This window comes from Vanessa atalanta, chromosome 22 (genome assembly GCF_905147765.1).
Source record: "Vanessa atalanta chromosome 22, ilVanAtal1.2, whole genome shotgun sequence".
NCBI classification, from domain to species: domain Eukaryota; kingdom Metazoa; phylum Arthropoda; class Insecta; order Lepidoptera; family Nymphalidae; genus Vanessa; species Vanessa atalanta.
Window position 1 is genome coordinate 5,213,874 of NC_061892.1, and position 20,364 is coordinate 5,234,237.

Here is a 20,364-nt window from a genome sequence, read left to right on the forward strand (position 1 = left end):
TGTTTGTAAGAGTCTGTTTGAATAAAGTATTGATTTTGATTAAATAAATAATATTGAATATATTCAGATATTTTAAATGTTGATTATGAGATCTTTTGAGTTTAGTTCTTTAAGTATTGATAATATATACATATATCTGGTCTCTGTCTTTAAGAATTAATTTTAGCACATAAAATCATAATATACTTCTGCTATATGATTTCCTTCGTCTTTCCCTTGTTGAGTTTATTGTGTTTTATTTTTTTTATCTTCTACAGTATCTTTAATAATGTGTACTGATATAAATACCAAAGTAACTCTGTCTGTTACGTCTTAGCGCTTTAACTACTTAACCAATTAAGATGAAATTAGGTATGGAAATAGTTTGAACGGGGCTACTTTTATTTCAACCCTCTATGTGTGAAATTAGTGATGACGGTTTGTGTCCTTTAGGTAAAGATTTACAAATTTGGTGCAGGTAAAGCTACAGTTTCAGCTAGTTGATTTTATAATGGAACTTGGATCTTGGCCTATTAAAAAATTTAAAACTTATTTAGGCATATTACTCAATACGAGATTATATAAAAGATAAAATTGTATGCACTTAGTATATATTGATGTATAGGCATATATAATAATTGTATTGTATTTTACTGATATCTCTTTAATTAAAATGGAGTAAAAGAGTGACTACTGAGTTTCTAGGCGGTTCTTTTCGATAGAATCTACTTTTCGAACCGGTAGTACCTTTACATTTAGTTAAACATTGTATCATTACGATTCGAAAGTGCTTTTTTGAGCCTAATTAAATAAAGAATATTTTGATTTTGATTTATTTTTGTTCATATATCATCCGTTTTGACATAGACATAGATAGCTTATAGGTATTTATATATATATGTACTTTTAAATAATATGTTTAAGTTACATTTGTACAAATTAAACCAGTTTCAAAGTCCAGTGCAAAATTTATGTATATTTAGATTTAACGACGTATAAAGATTATGTAGAGAATATTTTTAAAGTTATTGACAAGAATATTGTCATACGGATACTTTTGTGTCAATAAATTAATATAAAGTAATGATGTGGACATAGTGATAGCTAGGGCGATAAATAATTATTATTTATAAAATAAATGTAATAGAACGATTAATCATATGTGATTGAAACAGCTTAAGTCGATTAGGAGTAATCAATCGGTCGACTGATAATCCTTAATGCAAGATTGATGTTACTCTTATTATACCATTGCATTCCTATTATATTCGCTTTTAGTTCTTGTCTAAACATTAATTAATTCAATAATGTCGGAGACACACTCTTCGAAGTGTATATGTATGTAATTCGAGGGTTTACACTAAAAAGGTTTTAGTTATATCATTGTATTTATGATTATCATACTTTTATATCACACAGCAATAAACGTGATAGAATTTATAATATATTTTATAATGTACAAAAAATGTATGAAATAAATATATAAATATTTATACGTGATGGTTAGTTTATTTGTGATATTTTTTTTTTCGAATTCACAATCGCTCCGCTTATGAATGTGTCTCAATCCTTATTATGTTCTCAATGGTAAACAGTCTTTGTAGTTTCCGTGGCCCACGCATTTGTGGGCGTCACGACAGTCCGCCGTATAGAACATTTTGTTATACAAACATGGAATTTTGATATTTTCGATGAACAAAATAATGGATATTTTAGCGTGAATATTAAAATGTTTGGTACGGTGTATATGCTTTCCAATTTTAGTAGTGTGTTTGCTTAACGGACAAGATTTAGAGTATGAGGCTATACAGCACGTAGGTGGCAATTTAGTGGTGAATTACGTTTTGAGTGATATCCAGAAAGATAAAAAAAATGTTTTTTTTTTATACTCTATTACTATAATAATAAAGGCAAAAGTCACAGACAAACCGTAAAACCGTAACATAACAATAATTTACCCGTAGAATAAGTGACGAGAGTGTGGTACATTCCCAAACGGGTTTGCAAGTAAAATGAAAACAAATAAAAGATAAATTTATAACGTACATGTTAAAGGTTTCGCAAAATACCTCACAAATTAATAAGGGCTAATACAACCCATACCTTTTAACAGAACAATGCATCATCGACATGTTCACAGGTTGGTGAGGGAATTACGATCTATTTCTAATAAGTTTATTTTGAAAGTTGTAGCTATCTAAAAAGCTTGAACTGTGCTCTCAATTAAATTATGACGTTTGACTATTAAAGCAAGTTCGTGTAATAATGAATATTTGTTCTAACATATACATTAATAATAGTTAATACAATTATTATACGCGACCTACAGGTTTATTTATTGATGTCATTGATTTCAAGAAAATCTATACATGGGGAAGTAAAAAGATCTCTACAACATTAAAGATTAAAATTACATTCTAAATAAAATGAAATTATTCACATATGTAACATATAATCCGTACTAATATTATGTATCTTTTTGTATGTCTGTCATATCCTGAATTTGATGAAATTTGATACGTGATGAGATTGAACCCAAGAAAGGACCTAGGCTACTTTTTTATAACTAAAACTAACGACCCCCTAACACGGTAGTGAAAATCTAATTGGCTTATAAATACATAATCAATCAGTATAATAATTTAGTTATAATTATATAATATGCGTAAATGATAATAGAGAAATTTACGAAATAAAAAACAATTTGAACAGTATGAAGCAAATTCCGAAATACAAACTTTATTACTGGATAAAAAATCTGCACGTGGACGAAACAATTCACACAAACGCACCGATATCGTCATCTACATATGCTTACAAAGAAATCCAATCGTCCAAAAAACCCGCAGATACTAAATTTCGATTTCGTAACCAATTTTGGAGTACACCGCCGAGAGCTGGAATTTTTTTGCCGTTCCATGTTTTTTATATTAGCCGACGTCCTTCATGGCATCCTATAAACAAAGAGCCTCGTTAGTGCTCCTGGAATCCAGTTGGAATCGATGGAAAAAAGTACCTCCAATCGATCGAATGTCAACGACCCATCTGACGTGGGAATCCGGCCGGGATGACATTACAGAGGCATTGTTAGCTTTTTATTGTGCAATACCGCCGATTTGTTGGAGTAAGGCCTTCGCAGATAATTGTACTCGACGTTTCGATTTGAAATACGGTTCAGAGACTCGTAGAAGTGCCATGTTGTTTATACATTTACCAAGTACAGTACAGTAAGTAGGAAGAACTTTATCGTTATTAAAATTACTATTTAAAGATATTTATATACATACTACTGTTACTCCAATGTTACATATGTGGCAAAATTTATTTCGAAACATGCAGGCTTCCACGGGATGTTTTCCTTCAACGATCTCGAGATGAATCTAAACAAAAATTAAGTATGTACAATTACAACCGATTTATGTGTACCTAGCTTTGGATCCAGTCTTAGGTAAGATTAATGTATTTTAGCTATAGTACCATCTCACTTATCATATTACTGATTTGTATTCTGATGAATATTCGTAACATATGCCTAAAAATCGATATTCGTTACATTTTTTTTTATACTGTATAATCGATTCATTCTTACTCAATTCCGATCACTAATTCAGCATTAACCCAAATCTTATCTGCAATGAAATATATAAATTTAAATCTAACTGAAAAACCCTTTTAGAAACCGTTAATTACTACCTTTTTAATTTTAATGTGCACTGTGCTCGCATCTAAATTCTAATGATTCTTGATTACGTTATAAATGGTCGTTTAACATTATTCACTAATAAAACTTAGCGCTACTGGCATCGAAAGCTGATAGGATTAATTTTATTTGTTTAATGCATAAGGTAAGGCCAGCGTCCATTGAATATAGCACACCATAGCACTTCATATTAATTTCCCCTTTGAAATAATCGAAAGTGCATTTCACATTAAATTCTGTATAAATAAATACGAATGATGGGAAATCGTCGATGCAAAGTTTTTTGATCAACCTGATCAAATAATTGAATATTTATAATAAACATACATTGAATGGCTTGGATATTCGAGGGAAAGAGCAGGGACGTTTTTAAAAGACATAACGCTCAGCGTTATTGCACACACTAACTGTGGACAGGAGCTCATCAGGTTCATTTTTAGCATTTGTAATTTTGTATACATTTAATATATTACACATAAATTTGTCTCTTTTTGTCAACAGTAAATTGACATTCGAAAGAAGAAGATAGCCTATGACGTCACTAAAAATTAATAATATACTTCTTACTAGGTTATATTTTATAAATTTTCATTTTAATGTCCATCGTATGTCGGTATCCGGGGGCGTCACATGGTCGCCACGACTTGATAGTGTGGGCAGACACCATTGTATCCAGACTAACTTTCTAATTTCATATTAAATGTATTAATTTTAATGTATGTATGTTTTTTTCTGGTGTTTGTTCTTTGTGCATTTCTATCTCATCAATTACTTTACCGCCAAACATCAATATTCTGTATTTCTGTCATCTGCTTTGTTTAAGGAGCTGGTGTGCCGACACAAAGAATAAAACATCTAAGAACGTATGGTTGATAACTCAGTACCCTGTATGGGCTACTTCACTCTTTTCGCCGTTCCAGTGGACATTTTGCTATTTTACTGTACAATCTAACTCCGAGCAACAATAATTGGTATTGTTGTGTTCCAATTTTAAAGTTGAGTGAACCAGTGTAACTACACAATGGTCATCTCAGTTCCCAACGTTGGTGGTACATTGGCGATGTATATAATGGCTAAAATTTCTTACGGCGGCAACGTTTATGAGCCGTTGTGACCATTTACCACCAGCTGATCTATTTTCTCAATCTAACAAAGGTACAAAAAAATGGGAACGCTGATGAAGGTAGAAGATTTATTGAATAAAATTTCTAGGTTAATCTGGATAGATATCATCTACTTTGTAGGCATTTTACTATTTAGTATTGTGTTTAAATATGAAGGGTATATTTTTCTGTACGTAAAACTCTTCTTATTAAATTTATAATAATTGTATTGTTAGTTTTGAAATGTTTAGCTTTGCCTTTGATGGAAAACCAAGTTAACGTTAAAATAGCAGGCACTCTCATTTCGATGGTGTCGTGGAATCTGTAACCTTATACGTTGATTGCGATAAGCCATCTGCATAAGGTTTATGCTTATTTTAGGGATCCGCATTATATTTATGCGTTAATTAAAAAAATGTTACAAATTTTCTTAGAAATTCCGAGGTTAAATACCACAACATTTCTAAAAATGTTAGGAGACAAAATTCACATAAACCTATATACATATTTTAATGGTAGTGTTTAAGTTGCGATTTTTTTTCTATTGCTAATATACCATTGCAATATTTTTACATATTAATTCGTAAAAAAGTGTTGACTTTAGTATATTTTTTAGAATGATTTTCAATCGTAAGCAGAATAATAGTCTTGAAAGTTTACCGATACTTCTGCGAAGTTTAATCCACGATGGTTCAGTCCCACGTGTTCTATGAAACTCGTACATAGGCACCGAGTAAAATGTTTTTATTAAAGGACAAAAATATAAAGAATAAAATCTTGTTATGATTACAATTTGAAAACGGAAATAAAATAAGGTAATATATACTAATATTATAAATCCGAAAGTAACTCTGTCTGTTACTGTTGTCTTCACGATTAAACCCTTAAACCGACTTAGTTCAAATTCATTATTGAAATAGTTTGACTCCCGGAGAAGGAAAGAGGCTACTTTTTAATTCGACCTTCGAGGGGGGTAAAATGGCCGGGTTATGTAGTATAAAACTTTCATCAATTTCACGCGGGTAAAGTCGCAGGTTGAACTAGTAATATATCAGATATACTTAGTATTATTGTCTATCAGTTTGAAGTGTGAGTTAGTTAGTGTGACCAGCAGAAAGGATGTGACATCTCAGTCTGCCTAGTTATTTTATATAAAGAAAAAATATACTAAAATTATTAACAAATCACAATAAAAAAACAAACAAATAAAATAAGAATCTATAAGCGTGTCTTAAGTAAATACTTTACCGTACAAGGGTTTCACGGAATACGTCGAAGCGAAACACTTTTGTCGTCCATTGTATTCTCTTTAGTAATTCTACGGCTTCCTATGGGAAAGCCGTGTCATTACCATTTAAACGATTGCTTTAGAACAATATTCTCGTCTTCGCGTGGGTTTTCCATTGATTACATTTTATTTATTGTGCATGGGAAAACTTTATGGTTTATTGTAAAGTCGTATAAGGACTTCCTAATAGAATAAATTGCCGGAAAAAAATAAAATATAAATAGAGAATATATTTTTATAACTACGAGTATAAAAACTTAGCAAAAGAACACTGTATCTAATTATACTACATGACTAGCAAAACTCACAATATATAGAAATGATAATAAATATTATATTATAATACTAATAATTACAATAATTCCAAGTTACGTCGATTTTTTATTATTAAAACCAAACCTCAGTAATGGTCATAAATTACTTTAAAAAAAAATACTTATTTAATTTTACAATATAACTAGTAGTATATGACGGATTAACAATTGTATCCAACCTACATTGAAGCAGGCCTTAGCTCAGTTGTGGGACTGGCTGTTACTTTTACTTTAAACTATTTTATCAGCTTAAAGTATTTTTTCTTACTGTATATTACTATTCTTACAGTTTATTTATATGAACTCCTGATTCAGTTTAAACAATATAAATCTTGAACAGTATACGGGACGCCTAATGATGTGAAAGTTGCAGATACCATTCTGACCCCACGGTCTATGGCCATAACCATTTCTGGTACATGTATAAACATTTTTAGAGATAAATATGAATACATTTTGATATAATATATTTAATTTATTCTTAAACATACAGTAATAAATATTATTATTATCCAAATCAAAATACAACGTACAATCAAAGTAAAAATAGCCGAGATGGTCCAGTGGTTAGAACGCGTACATCTTAACCGATGATTTCGGGTTCAAGCCCAGGCAAGCACCATTGAATTTTCATATAATTTGTGTTTATAATTCATCTCGTGCTCGGCGGTGATGGAAAACATCGTGATGATATGTTTAATTTCAACGAAATTCTGTCACACTGTGAGTCCACCAACCCGCATTGGAGCAGCATGGTGGAGTAAGATCCTAACCTTCTCCTCAAAGGGAGAGGAGGCCTTAGCCCAGCAGTTGGAAATTTACAGGCTGTTACTATTTTATATATTTATAAATTATAGTACACTTTAATAGAGGCTCTTCCAAGTACTTTTGTATCGTCGTTTTATTGTTATGCAAGATTCGGAATTGGTTTTTACAAGAAGTACTTAGCATACATTGCTTTATTAAAATTATGAAATATGTTCTATAAGTCTAGCCTACAATTTCTATTAATATTTTGTTATTTCAAAATAACTGTTCAAAATAAACTCGCTATTTACCAAAATCAATACTGCTGTTTGACTGTTGTTTCGAGGTATTCCAATAAACGAGTAAAAATTACAAATTAACATAGATTATTACTCGACTGTAATAATCCAAGATTTACATTGTCTTACATTACATTTAGTCCAAGGTATTCAACTAATTATTTCATCACCAACAACAGTTATAGCAATTTTACGTACAAACATATACATACGTAATACTATGTTTAGATAGATTGTCAAATATGAGTACGCGTCGAAAAAAAATAGGAGCCAACAGTTGGAAACTAAGTACAAGTAAATTACTACACTACTAATTGCACTAGTAAATTAGTATGACGTTTGGCGTGTGTCAACCGTAGCTTTCACGCACACCAAGATATTAATTTTGTTATTAATGTTTGCTTTAGTTTTTTTGTAGTTTTTTATACATATACATAATCGAAGTCATTTGGCGTATAAGTAGGTTATAGCCATTAAAAACTATTTTCAGGATTTTTCGAAATTCTACTAGCATTTTCACCCTTAATATTATTAAGCTTAGGATTGAAAATTGAGGATTGAAATTTTTTTTTATGATATCGGTAGGTGGACGAGCAAATGGGCCACCTGATGGTAAGTGGTCACCACCGCCCATAGACAATGGCGTTGTAAAAAATATTAACCATTCCTTACATCACCATTGCGCCACCAACCTTGGGAACTAAGATGTTACGTCCCTTGTGCCTGTAGTTACACTGGCTCACTCACCCTTCAAGCCGGAACACAACAATACTAAGTACTGCTGTTTGGCGGTAGAATATCTGATGAGTGGGTGGTACCTACCCAGACGGGCTTGCACAAAGCCCTACCACCAAGTAAATGTGGTAATTATGTTACTCTATAATATTTTATATATGAGGTTTTACGTCATTATCGTTTCACATCGATTTCGACAAGGGAACCCTTGCTATTAGCTTAATTCACATTTTGTATAAAAACTGACCACTTAGTATCAATATTTGAGCGATTAAGATGAATCGAGTCGATAATTGGACGAGGATCCAATTATAGCTAATTACGAGAAAATAAAATAAAATCGATACAACCTACAAACGATACTCTTTTATGAGTTACCAAGTATACGTTCTTTTTTTTTTTAAATAATTATGTCGATTTCGGTCTGTATGTATGTTTTGGTCAAAGTTGTCGTGATGTCTTTGTCATCTATTTTAATGAAATTGTAGCGTGGGAGAAACTTCACGCCTCGCTATTGGAACCTTCGGAAGGTAGATTCGTGCATTGCGATGTACCTTTTAACTAAAATCTTTCAAACGTTCTCTAAAAAATAGATTATTATAATTACAACATTAGTAGGATCGAAAATGTTAGCCTCTTGTGCCTGTAATACTTCAAACTGGAACTAAATATGTAGTATAGATGTATTGCGTTGGAATGCTTATTGAGTGGTTAGTTCTCACCATGACAGTTTTTAACAAATCCCTTTACACCGGTTACTGTCAGTAAACAGTTTGATGATGCCCTCCTGACTGATTTCAGTCACAACTCACATCAATATGATAATGGGATCGTCCACATCACCCGGCTTCAAGTGAAGCTAGTTATCTGCGTAGGACATACTATAGTGAATGATTTAGTTTTAATACACTTGCACTCTTCTCCTACATTCTCTTAAGTCAATGGGATTCGCGGACAGGTCTAACTGTTTTTTGTACTTTCCGAAGCATGATAGTAAGCGCTGCCGAATTCAAAACTATATTTTGTAACTTAAAATATTTTGAACAAAAAACATGATAACATTTTATTGGCCAGGGCTAGATCCAGGACCTCGTATTCCGCGGTCGTTAAAGCTAGTAACTGCACCAATTCGGTAGTCAAGTAGCTTAAACTATAACCCGAATAAATGAAAACTAAGCGCAGTCCTTGCTTTATATTATATACAAAAAGCGTGACATTATTACATTGACTTTGTATGAAATGCATTTTCTATACCCGCACTTTCTGAATTTCATCAGTCTCGGTTATGAAAATAAAACTGCAACTAACCGCGTTGAAGCAATATCCGGGCTTTTGAAAATCTAACGACATGCCAAGAAGTTCAGCCCGTATTATGGAACATTATGAAACTTTAGAATTTATTTAAACAGTCTTTACGTTTGATTTTATCATATTTCGATTTATAAAGTAATTTATCTACCTGTCAACTTACACGAGTCCTTTATAACATACTGACTTTTAGAAATTTTTAATATTTCATGTTTCATTGCTAAGGAGATGAGAGACACAGCACGATGAGGAATGTACATTAAAAAAACCAAATACTATGGTATATAGTTCAACGGTACAGCAGTTGATGTACTGCAGCGTCAATTCACAAATAAGTTAATAGCATAAAAACCTTCACAAATATACAAATGTGTGTTAACTTTCATGGTAATTCGTCGAACAAGGTGGATACTGGTATGTCCATTGTTTTAACAAAAACAGCTGTTTTTATGCTAAATCAGTAACTTTTTTTCATCTAACAACGTCGTAAATCTCACATTGAGAAATAAGATTACAGTTAGTTATTCAATATTCCAAGTATATGAAATAAGCTAATCATATTCCTCGCATAAATCACTTACAATCAGAATTCTGTTTGAATCAAGAAAAAGCTGGTATTGGAAGCGCAAACATCGTTTGTTTATCGACTGTTCAAGTATTCCGACGGATTGTGAATCACGATCGAATCGAATCGCTGATTTTTCTGAAAAATTAAAACTTCTCCGTTCTGAATCTTGTTTGGTTTTCAACGTCACATTTTTTTCTCATTTTCGAGTGATTGGTAATGAGTTTGAAATGAAAATTTAATTAAATTGTTAGCCTTTGAAACTGATTTTTAGATATTATTTAGACAGCAATCAGCAATTACTAAAAATAGTGGTTCGCCGGGTAAACTTATGTTTATTTAAAATACATTTTAGGAATTTCGAAATCTATGACAGGTTTTATTTTTTCATATAATTTGATTGTAAACTACACCTGCAAACCCCTGGTGTTGCAGATGTCCATGGGCGGTGGTAGTCACTTTCCATCAGATGAGTCTCCTGCTTGTTTGCCACCTATAACATAAAAAAAACACTGCAAGTCACTCATCTACATTTAGCGCCAAAATGACACCTTATTTAAATTTTTTTTTTATGTCAAATAATATACGTTAGTTAAAATTATTGGAGTTTGTCGATAGTAATTAAGTTTTGTTTGCGTTTTTCATTTTTGTTAATCATTCTTAAATTCTAAAATTAATTATTTGTTAAACTTTAAAATTAATTATTTGTTAAATTGTAACAATTTTGTAAATTGCAATCTATTTTGCATTCACAGCCTGTAAATTTCCCACTGCTGGGCAAAGGTCTCCTCTCCTCTTTGAGGAGAAGGCTTAGAGCATATTCCACCACGCTGCTCCATTGCGGGTTGGTGGATACACTTGTGGCAGAATTTCGTTGAAATTAGACACACGCAGGTTTCCTTACGATGTTTTCCTTCACCGCCGAGCACGAGATGAATTATAAACACAAACTAAGCACATGAAAATTCAGTGGTGCTTACCTGTCCTCATAGTCCTCTTTAATTTTCAGCACATCTTCGGCTAGAGCTCTTTAGAATGAGACCATAACCGATTTTTAAGTGCAGCCATCTTCCCATAATCACTGGGACAAATATCGGCTTACGCTATTCATATATAGGATATGTCAGTAAAGACAAAGTAGGCTGTAGTACTGGTTAATACAATATCCCAAGGATCGTAGCTCAACCTTTCACACTTTTAGGCAGCCCATTATACTGTTGAGCTATTAGGATTTCTTCTGTTTGTATTCTGATAGTTATATATATAGATGTACGAGAATACAAATGGTTATCTTACATTGTCGAGATACAATTTAAACACACGAAAACTCAGTCTCGACAAAATAAATTGTCTTCAATTCGTGAGAATTTTCTTTAATATCAAATTAATTATTTTAAATCAACTTATGATATAATAAATAGTTCATTTTTGTCGAACACTGACGTGATATCGTTTTAATTTATAACGCAATTTGATATTAAAATCCGTAACACATCATTGGGCTTAATTAAAGCTCGTAATAATGAACTTCCAATAGGCTTTTAGTACTTCATTATAGAACGGTGACATGACTTTTGTTGTAAATAATTAATAATTATACGTGACAAATGTCATGGTGAATATATTATGAGTTATTTTATTTTTCATAATAAAATTACATGACGCATTTGTAAAATGTTGATGCTTTCAATCAACTTTATTTGTATTTATTATGAGAATTGAAGTAAGTATAACGAGACCAAAATAAGAACAGCTATTGTATTAAACATGACCACGTGCAACGGTGACAATAAAGGTGTAGCATTTTCCTGTTGAATCTGTCCAAAAAATGAACCAACCTTGACATCGGTAGAGGAAATGAGTTTTTATATATTAATCTTCTGCACGTGTGTACGAAACTCAACTCCTTTACGGTTGGACCGATTTCGATGAAAGTTAGGACGGGCAGCTCTATATATATAATTCTTCTGTATGTTAGTATGTAAATGAACTTTTCCTTAATGACTGGACCGATTATTAATAACTCTTAATATGAAACATTTTGAAGTGTCGTTTGAGTCCTTGTACGACTTAGAATGGTGGCGCTGCGATCGGGTTTTCCAAAAGTAGACATATTTTATATAATATAGGAGGGACCTACTATATTATATAAAAGTTTTGAAGATCTTGTTAAGCATATTATATACATAAAATCTCAATTAAAATATTCGTTTCGATTTATAATCTAACTATGTACTAATCTACTGAAATGCTTAGAATATCAAAGTGGTTTATAATGCGCCTGCATATTCCGTCATAGCTACAATGTGCATCTTAGTTAATTCACCAGAACAAATTTCGCCAGGCGGTAAGCTTAAGATATACGCTACGTGATTTTGTGAACAATATATTATATAATTTAATATGTACGTTGTTGTTGTATTATTATTATATCTGATTTGTGCCCTCGTTGGTCTAGGTAGTTTATTAGACACAGATCTCGAGGTTCCGACGTCGTACCGATAAACAGTTATTAGGTTTTCCCGTCGTTAAATCTCAACAGCAGCCTGGAGTCTAAAAGCGTGACAATCCCTTGCTTCGGTGAGAACATTAAGCGGTAGATACTGCAAATTATTTCTTTCCAGTTATGTTGAAATTACTGTCCTATTGGATTACATAAACATAACATAAGCAGCCCGTAAATGTCCCACTGCTGGGATAAAGGCCTCCTCTCCCTTTGAGGAGAAGGTTTGGAGCATATTCCACCACGCTGCTCCAATGCGGGTTGGCGGAATACACATGTGGCTGAATTTCGTTGAAATTAGACACATGCAGGTTTCCTCACGATGTTTTCCTTCACCGCCGAGCACGAGATGAATTATAAACACAAATTAAGCACATGAAATTTCAGTGGTGCCTGCCTGGGTCTGAACCCGAAATCATCGGTTAAGATGCACGCGTTCTAACCACTGGGCCATCTCGGCTCCCTATTGGATTATGAGAGTAAAATAGGTAGATAGTTTTAGGAACTTGTGCATTGTAATATACCGCGTACCCAGTTGCATAGTTAGGTGGGCAAGGGCCCTGGTGCATAGAAAAAGAATCGGCTCTCGCTCCCTCTTTCCACCCCCTCTTTAGCTTCTATTGCCCTTCAAAATTATAGATAGGATAAAAAAAAACTTGTAAACAGGGTCGAGGTTTTCTAACTTCAGGACCTGGCGAGTTGCTTGACCCGCTCTTTTCAAAGCTTAGGTTAGATGGCACCCCGAGCTCCGGGGCCCTTGTGCACTGTATCACCTAGCCCTACGATAGCTAGGCCACTGCGTGTACCACGTAAATGGCAGTCTTGCTTGAGAATGGATGTTGTGACCGAAACCGGTCAGGGGGATCATCATAATTATTATGTCTCTTTAGTTTTGAAAATGGATATTATATTACAATAACAAACAAATGCTTATATTATTTTATTTTATTTCAATTCGTAACACATGAACCGTACAAATATAGAAAATTCAGTAAATTAGTACTAATTTATTTCTACGACCTAGAATCTAAATGTAATACTTAAACTAAATACGTTGATTAGAAGGTTAAATATATAAAAAAAAAGTTATTATTTAAACATTGCACAATTACCTGCTATTCGAAATTCTATCCTAGAATAATTTCAATATTCATCCATTATGTAATCTATATTTTACTTTTTTAATTATAAATTTATATTGTACTATGACGTATGTAGATGATTAATGTTTTTAAATAATGAGTAAATCTTAACCTATGACATAATCCATATTTAGAAAAAGTATTTTATACAAATATGGATGCTCAACACCGATTATTTTATTATTATTTATTGAGCAAGACCCTTGATGTGCTTCTAATCGTTTCAATATAAAACTTACAATTTGATGTATCTGAAAATTTATTTTACAAATTGTTCGTTTATGCAAATTATTTTTTTTGTAATTATAATCGCGAATGCATTATTTAATCAATAAACAAACTGTTTTATTTATCATGTGTATTAAATTCGTCTGAGAATTAAAATTTTAAGACCACATATTTAAGGCATGGTTTTATTTGAATAAAGAATGCAGTAGAGAAAACGTATGCTTTTCACGGTACAGTGAACGCGCAAATCAGCGTTAGTTGCCTTTACGGTGTATGCGATGATGAAGCCCTGTTATCCCCACGACCGTTAACACGCTCGCACACAATACCCTCGACTTTTCAACACATTGTCAGTTTACGTCAGATTTTCATAGTTTGCCTTTAACAAGTGGCCTCAAAACTTTAATACTTATTAAGGATATAACAATACAACTTTATGCATCTATATTTTAACATCTAGATAGATCAGGGAGGCTTTTCTCTTTGCAATAAGCATAAGAGGCAGGCCAGGCCTTGAATCCAACTCTGTCGTAGATACGCTTGGCGCAGCGTACATCATCAGCTAGATCTTCGTTTAGGAGATCTGAAATAAATTTAAGAGTTAGTTTTATTAACATTCATAGAAAAAGCGTATCAAAGTGCTCTAATAGAATTGGTAGAAATTAATATTATTTATATAAATAATAGCATTATCTGACAGCCAAAGTTCTCTTTATGGGTATTTTTATTGGTTGATTTAGGTTCTACACTGTATGAAAAATTAGCAATCGGCCACGGCTTCGCACGGATGCATTACTTATACTAAATATACTACAGAATGATTTATATTAAAACAGATGACAGAAACAGATGATTTATATTAAATGCACAATATATTTAAGGTACTTAATTGGATAAGGATTAATGCTGTATTGCTTAAAATCGCTTCGAAAATAAGCTATCAATATTTTTTATCCTTTACATTTGACGAGAAATATCTCGTTCAGCCAGCGTTTGCAATGTAAGCGCAAACATACGTACATATAAACCTTCCTCTTGAATCACTCTATCTATTATCGCATGATACAGCGGGAAGTGACTTTGTTTTATACTATGAAGTGATTACTAGTAATCGGTGAAGTTGTATTTATAAAATACATAATAGAAGTGATTTTAACTTATTATTTAGTGTCAATAATGGGAAATATCATTCCTCATTATACTATGTATGTCTTCCAGTTCTCATTCCTAAGTTCCTACGAGAGATTAAGAACAGATTATATAATATCTACAATCTAATTGAATGTACGTTACACATAAAACATTCACAGTAACAGCCTTGAGGAGGTTTGGAGCATATTCTACCACGCTGCTCCAATGCGGTTTGGTGGATACACATGTGGCAGAATTTCTTTGAAATATACATGCAGGTTTCCTCACGATGTTTTCCTTCACCGCCGAGCACGGGATTAATAATTATAAACACAAATAAAGTACATGAAAATTCAGTGGTGCTAGTCTGGGTTTGAACCCGCAATAATCATAAAACATTAATTTACTTCATTACATATATTATACTTTCTTAATGAAATGTATTTAAAAGACAATGCATGGAATCCACAGTAAGACATTGCAATGTGTCAAACTCACAGAAATGCAGTCTTAATAAATTCAATTATATGAAATAAAGTTTATTAAACGCTAGAAGAGCACGGTTAAATGAAATCTGAATGTTGCGAGTGACGCAGTGAAACATAATTAGTTGGAAGTATTAATCAGATTAGCGCACCTTCGCATTTCATGCTGCAGTGACCTCCTTTCCTTCCTTTCTTACACCATTCCTTGTTGTTTATCTGTTAAATACAAAATAGAATACATTTAATATAATTTAAAATACACTTGGGGGTTTTAAGCGAGTCCGTCTGGTTACGTTCAACCCACTCATCTTATATTCTACGGCCCAGCAGGAATACTTAGTAGTTTTGTGTACCAGTTTGCTCAAAGTACGTAATAGGTATCTCACTTCCCATTGTTGGTGGCGCGTTAGTTTTGTAAGAAATGGTTAAAATTTCATACGTCGCTAATTTTTATGTGCAATGGTGACCACTTGTGACCACCAGTGACCACCAGTGACCACCATCAGGTGGCCCATTTGCTCAGTTGCTTATCGATGCCATAAATGTCTCTGGACCAGTGCTTAGAACTCGTTCATCTTGAAGATTTAAATCTGGATAAGGATCACTGAGTTTTCGTGCCTACATTTTTATTAAATATCATGGCATCCTTCGAATGCCAGTTTTTATTACGACGATATCCTTTTAATGACTTATAACACAAAAATGAGCTCATGAAATTCTACCGGGATGCGAAGCTGCGACTTTCGGCTAAAATCCAGAAGTCTTATTCTATGGGACTATTTTGCTCATATGGTAGCCATTGTTACTAGCACAAATTCTTATTAAAAGATAATTATTGAGATAATATAAAACGCTAAGACCGATTATATTCGGCAAGAAGCGTGATAAATCTTTATGATAGATGATAGAAAAACTTGACAAATTGATTGATCATTATTTACTGATACGAAAATGGAATAATATTTAAAGAGATTCAAAACAAAATATAAAGTCTAATCACATAAGGCCTTACTACTGATGAAAAATGTGATTTTTTGTTTATCTAATTAAACACTGATTTCTCTTTCTGTCATTATTGAATTAACATTCGAAAGAAGAAGACAACATATATAATGAAATACCTTCTAAAAACATTTAAAGGTAAAGCTAATATAATGTATCAATACATTAAGAGTGTTTGACTACAATGTTAATAATATTATGTAACGATAGATTTTTTTAAAAATGAATTGTCACGTAAAAGTTTTAAAGAAAAAACGAGGAATAAAATAAAATCTGGCATTAAGAAGGCGACGGACCGTTCTTGAGATGCAGTAAAAAGAAAAAGAATTATCACAGGACTTCTTTTTGCTGTTGCGGTGGAACATTTTTCTATAATAGTAGACGACCCAGTGGGTAAAAAGTAAAGTAAAGTAAAGTAACAGCTCGTGAATGGACTATTGCTGCATACAGGAGGTTTCCTATTGTGAATTGATAGATTATTCCATCATATCCACATAGAGATTTCAGCAGAAATTCATTCGACACATGCACAGTTTTCAAGTGATAACTTCTTATGGTAGCGTTAACCGCTTCGTTACGTAACGCGTTAAGGCGCCAGTCTGTCAGGCTCTTCTTTCAGGCAATAACGATACTAATAATGTATATCCACAAAATTCTAATGTACATATTCAAGAATTGTAAAAAACAATAAAATATGTTTTATAAACAATTTCAATATTTAATAGTTTTTTTAAGATGATTTCCTTTACTGATAAATAGGAGATGAATTATAAAAACAAATTAATCAGGTGAAAATTTAGTGAGGCATGCCCGGGTTAAATTCACAATCTTCGGGTAAGGTTCATCTGTTCCAGCTGCTGGCCTTTATCGGTTCTTTAAGGTTGAAAATATGTTGTCTTAATGTTTTAAAATTCGAACATATTCCAACTGAAATATTCAATCGTCATAAAAACTATTCCTTTAAAAAATAAATAGCAATTCCATTGTTAGTATCAATGTTTAATCAGCGAATTAAAATATATACTTTTTTTTAAGTTAACAGTAATAAAAAATCCATCAAAGTCTTTATATATCTTCAATTTAGTCTATTGTTATTTAGAAAGAAATGAAGATCAAATTTTCTTGAAGATATAAAATAAAATATTGTATTGTTATAAAATACAGAAGAGTCGACTCTTGCCTCGCTGTGATCAAGTGACATTTATTCGACACAAGAACCTTGTTTCCGTCGTCGGATTGAAACTGTCTGCTTCTTACGATCTGAACTGTCATTTCAGGAGACGACTGCGATTGAGTTTGAGAAAAATATTGATGACTATTAGAAATTTCTGGAACGACATAAATCTCTTTATAAAATATAGTGTGGAACGTAGTTGAGATTATTGTCAGCGATCTGTTATCTGTCTGCTTATTAATTAAATTGTTTTCTTTTATTTTTATGTTTATTGAAAAAAAAAGTTAAAACTATACACTGATAAAAAACATTCTCTGAAAGTAATTGAATCATATATACGATATTCTTGTTCTCAATTCTTATCTACTAGTTATTCAAGGATTTATCGTTTAATATGTATATAACTATTATTAGTTGAGACGAATGTTGTCTAAGGATGGTTATGGTCGCAAGTTACTTTTCCCTGATCGACATTAAATTTAAGAATTGATATATTTGAATAAATTACGTAAACGCGACCGCGACCGGACTAGATAAAAATATAATTGTCAACAGACTTCGTCCAGTAAATTCGGAGTAAAAGATATTTCGACAGTCAGACAAGAGATTGATGCTACAAGGGATAAATTTTTCCATTGGATCTACAAATGGCCGACCTAAACAAATATGTAAATTAATGGTGTGTTTATTCTATTATAGATGAAATTTTTTGAAGGCTTTGGAAATAAAACCTCGTCTGCATTATTTGTCGGAATATATGTATATTAGATGCTTGTTTTATTGTTTGGTTTGCATATCGTTGCTCTTAAATTCCTAAATAATCTTTGACGCTAAATGATAATCGTACTGAATAATTATAAATATTTTTTATGAAAAAAAAATTGTCGCTCATTAAATCTCTCCACCACGATATTAATCGTTTAACCGCACAAGCTTGCATTATTTCATGTTTGTGACAATTATAGAGGAAAGAGGTACAAATGAAAAATGCTGACATATAAAAAAAAAACAATAATAACGCATTTTTTATTCATCTGTTTTGTACTATCACGTTAAATTTACAATATCGAAATAAAAAATAAATCTCAAACGGAATTATTTATTGCATATTACACGACAGACAGTTGGCGAATGTGAGTTACAAGTAGGTTAAATAAGGATGTTATATCGACCTTCACGGCAGAATTTGCGTTTATAGTATGTGTGGTATCTAAGGAAATTATCCTAACTTATAATTTTATTAATGCTAAAATCAATTTGTTTAATTGTTTGCTTGTTTTTGCGTCTTTACTGCTTCACGGGCGAAGACTTGGACGGAATTCAGATATTCATAAATTATTTTCTTACCTAACGTAACGCATATATATTAATTAAATTATTTTTAAAATGACTTATTTTTATTTAATCACTCTCACGCGTTGTTAATTTATTTCCTTGTGTATATTGTGTATATTTAAAAGATGTTTTCTATGGAAAAGGAACTTCATTCCAATCACGCCTTACGACACCTTTTTATTAAACAACGATTATTTAAATTTCATAATAATATATTTTTATTTTTTGTTAAAAATTTTATTTAGAATAAAATTTGTACAAAAAACCGGCAAAACTATTCACGAATAAAATTAAAAAAGGAGCCATTATATTTTATTCCCGTCAAAAAACTATCCGATACGCATTTCTCCATTAGGGGCGTTATAAAAATGCAAATTTCAGAACACACCGCACTGCATTTTGTATGTAGTCAGCAAACATGTTTTTAATTAATTCGCTTATTTATTTGGCCGTTGATGGCGCTGTGGGCGGAATTATCCATTATCCCGTGTTAGTTGTACTCTTGATTGAGTTGCATTATTGTGATAAAAATATATCATTATTATGTCGTTAATTTAAACCGTAGACGATTTTAAACGGCGTTTTTGTGCTTTACAGCCGGGTGGATATCAGGCCAATAGGCTATCGAATATACATTGCATTCAAGTAACTATTTAAATCATTGCTTATATAATTCATTATTTATATACTGGAACAGTTTTGGGTGTATTTACATTCATGGATTAGACTGGATCCATTAGGCGGTCCTGAGATTGCTTTCCAGAATATTTTTTAAATAAAAAAACTTATTGTATTTATTATAATTTTACTAACAACACTGTAAAATATAAGTGTTATATATTTTTTAATGATAAAAATAGGCGGAGTAGCATATGGAACTGATGGTAAGTGGTCACCATTCCTTACATCGCCAATGCGCCACAAAACTTGGGAACTAAGATATTATGTCCTTTGTGCCTGTAATAACACTGGCTCACTCACTCTTCAAACCGAAACACAATACTACTGGGTTTTTGCTGTTTGGCGGTAGAATATCTGATGAGTGGGTCGACCTACTCAGACGGGCTAGAACAAAGCCCAACCACCAATTAAAAACCCGTTTCATTCAAAAGCCTGGGTTTGAAACCCTAAACATCGGTTAAGATTCACATGTTCGTACCATTGTGCTATCATCTCAAAAACAGATTTCTACTTCGATATAAATATTCCCATTTTAATATTTACATCAATACCAAAATGCATCCTTAGATCATCCAATAACATAATCCTAGGTTCCATTTCGACTGTAAACATAAGAACGGGAGACGTCGGATTAGCAATCTCGGA

The 20,364-nt window shown here is 32.2% G+C and overlaps 2 protein-coding genes across 2 annotated transcripts in view; one reads left to right on the forward strand and one right to left on the reverse strand.

Moving 5' to 3' along the window:
- LOC125072650 (slit homolog 3 protein) overlaps positions 1-20,364 on the forward strand; it is a 97,160-nt gene that overhangs the window by 14,419 nt on the left and 62,377 nt on the right. The window lies entirely within an intron of this gene.
- Positions 14,311-20,364, reverse strand: part of LOC125072649 (lysozyme) — a 28,182-nt gene continuing 22,128 nt past the window's right edge. The window contains exons 4-5 of the mRNA XM_047683296.1: positions 15,680-15,743; positions 14,311-14,494 (exon numbers count right to left, since the gene is read on the reverse strand). Of these exons, the coding sequence (XP_047539252.1) occupies positions 14,361-14,494; positions 15,680-15,743 (198 nt within the window). The 3' untranslated portion in view covers positions 14,311-14,360. The remainder of the gene's footprint in view (positions 14,495-15,679; positions 15,744-20,364) is intronic.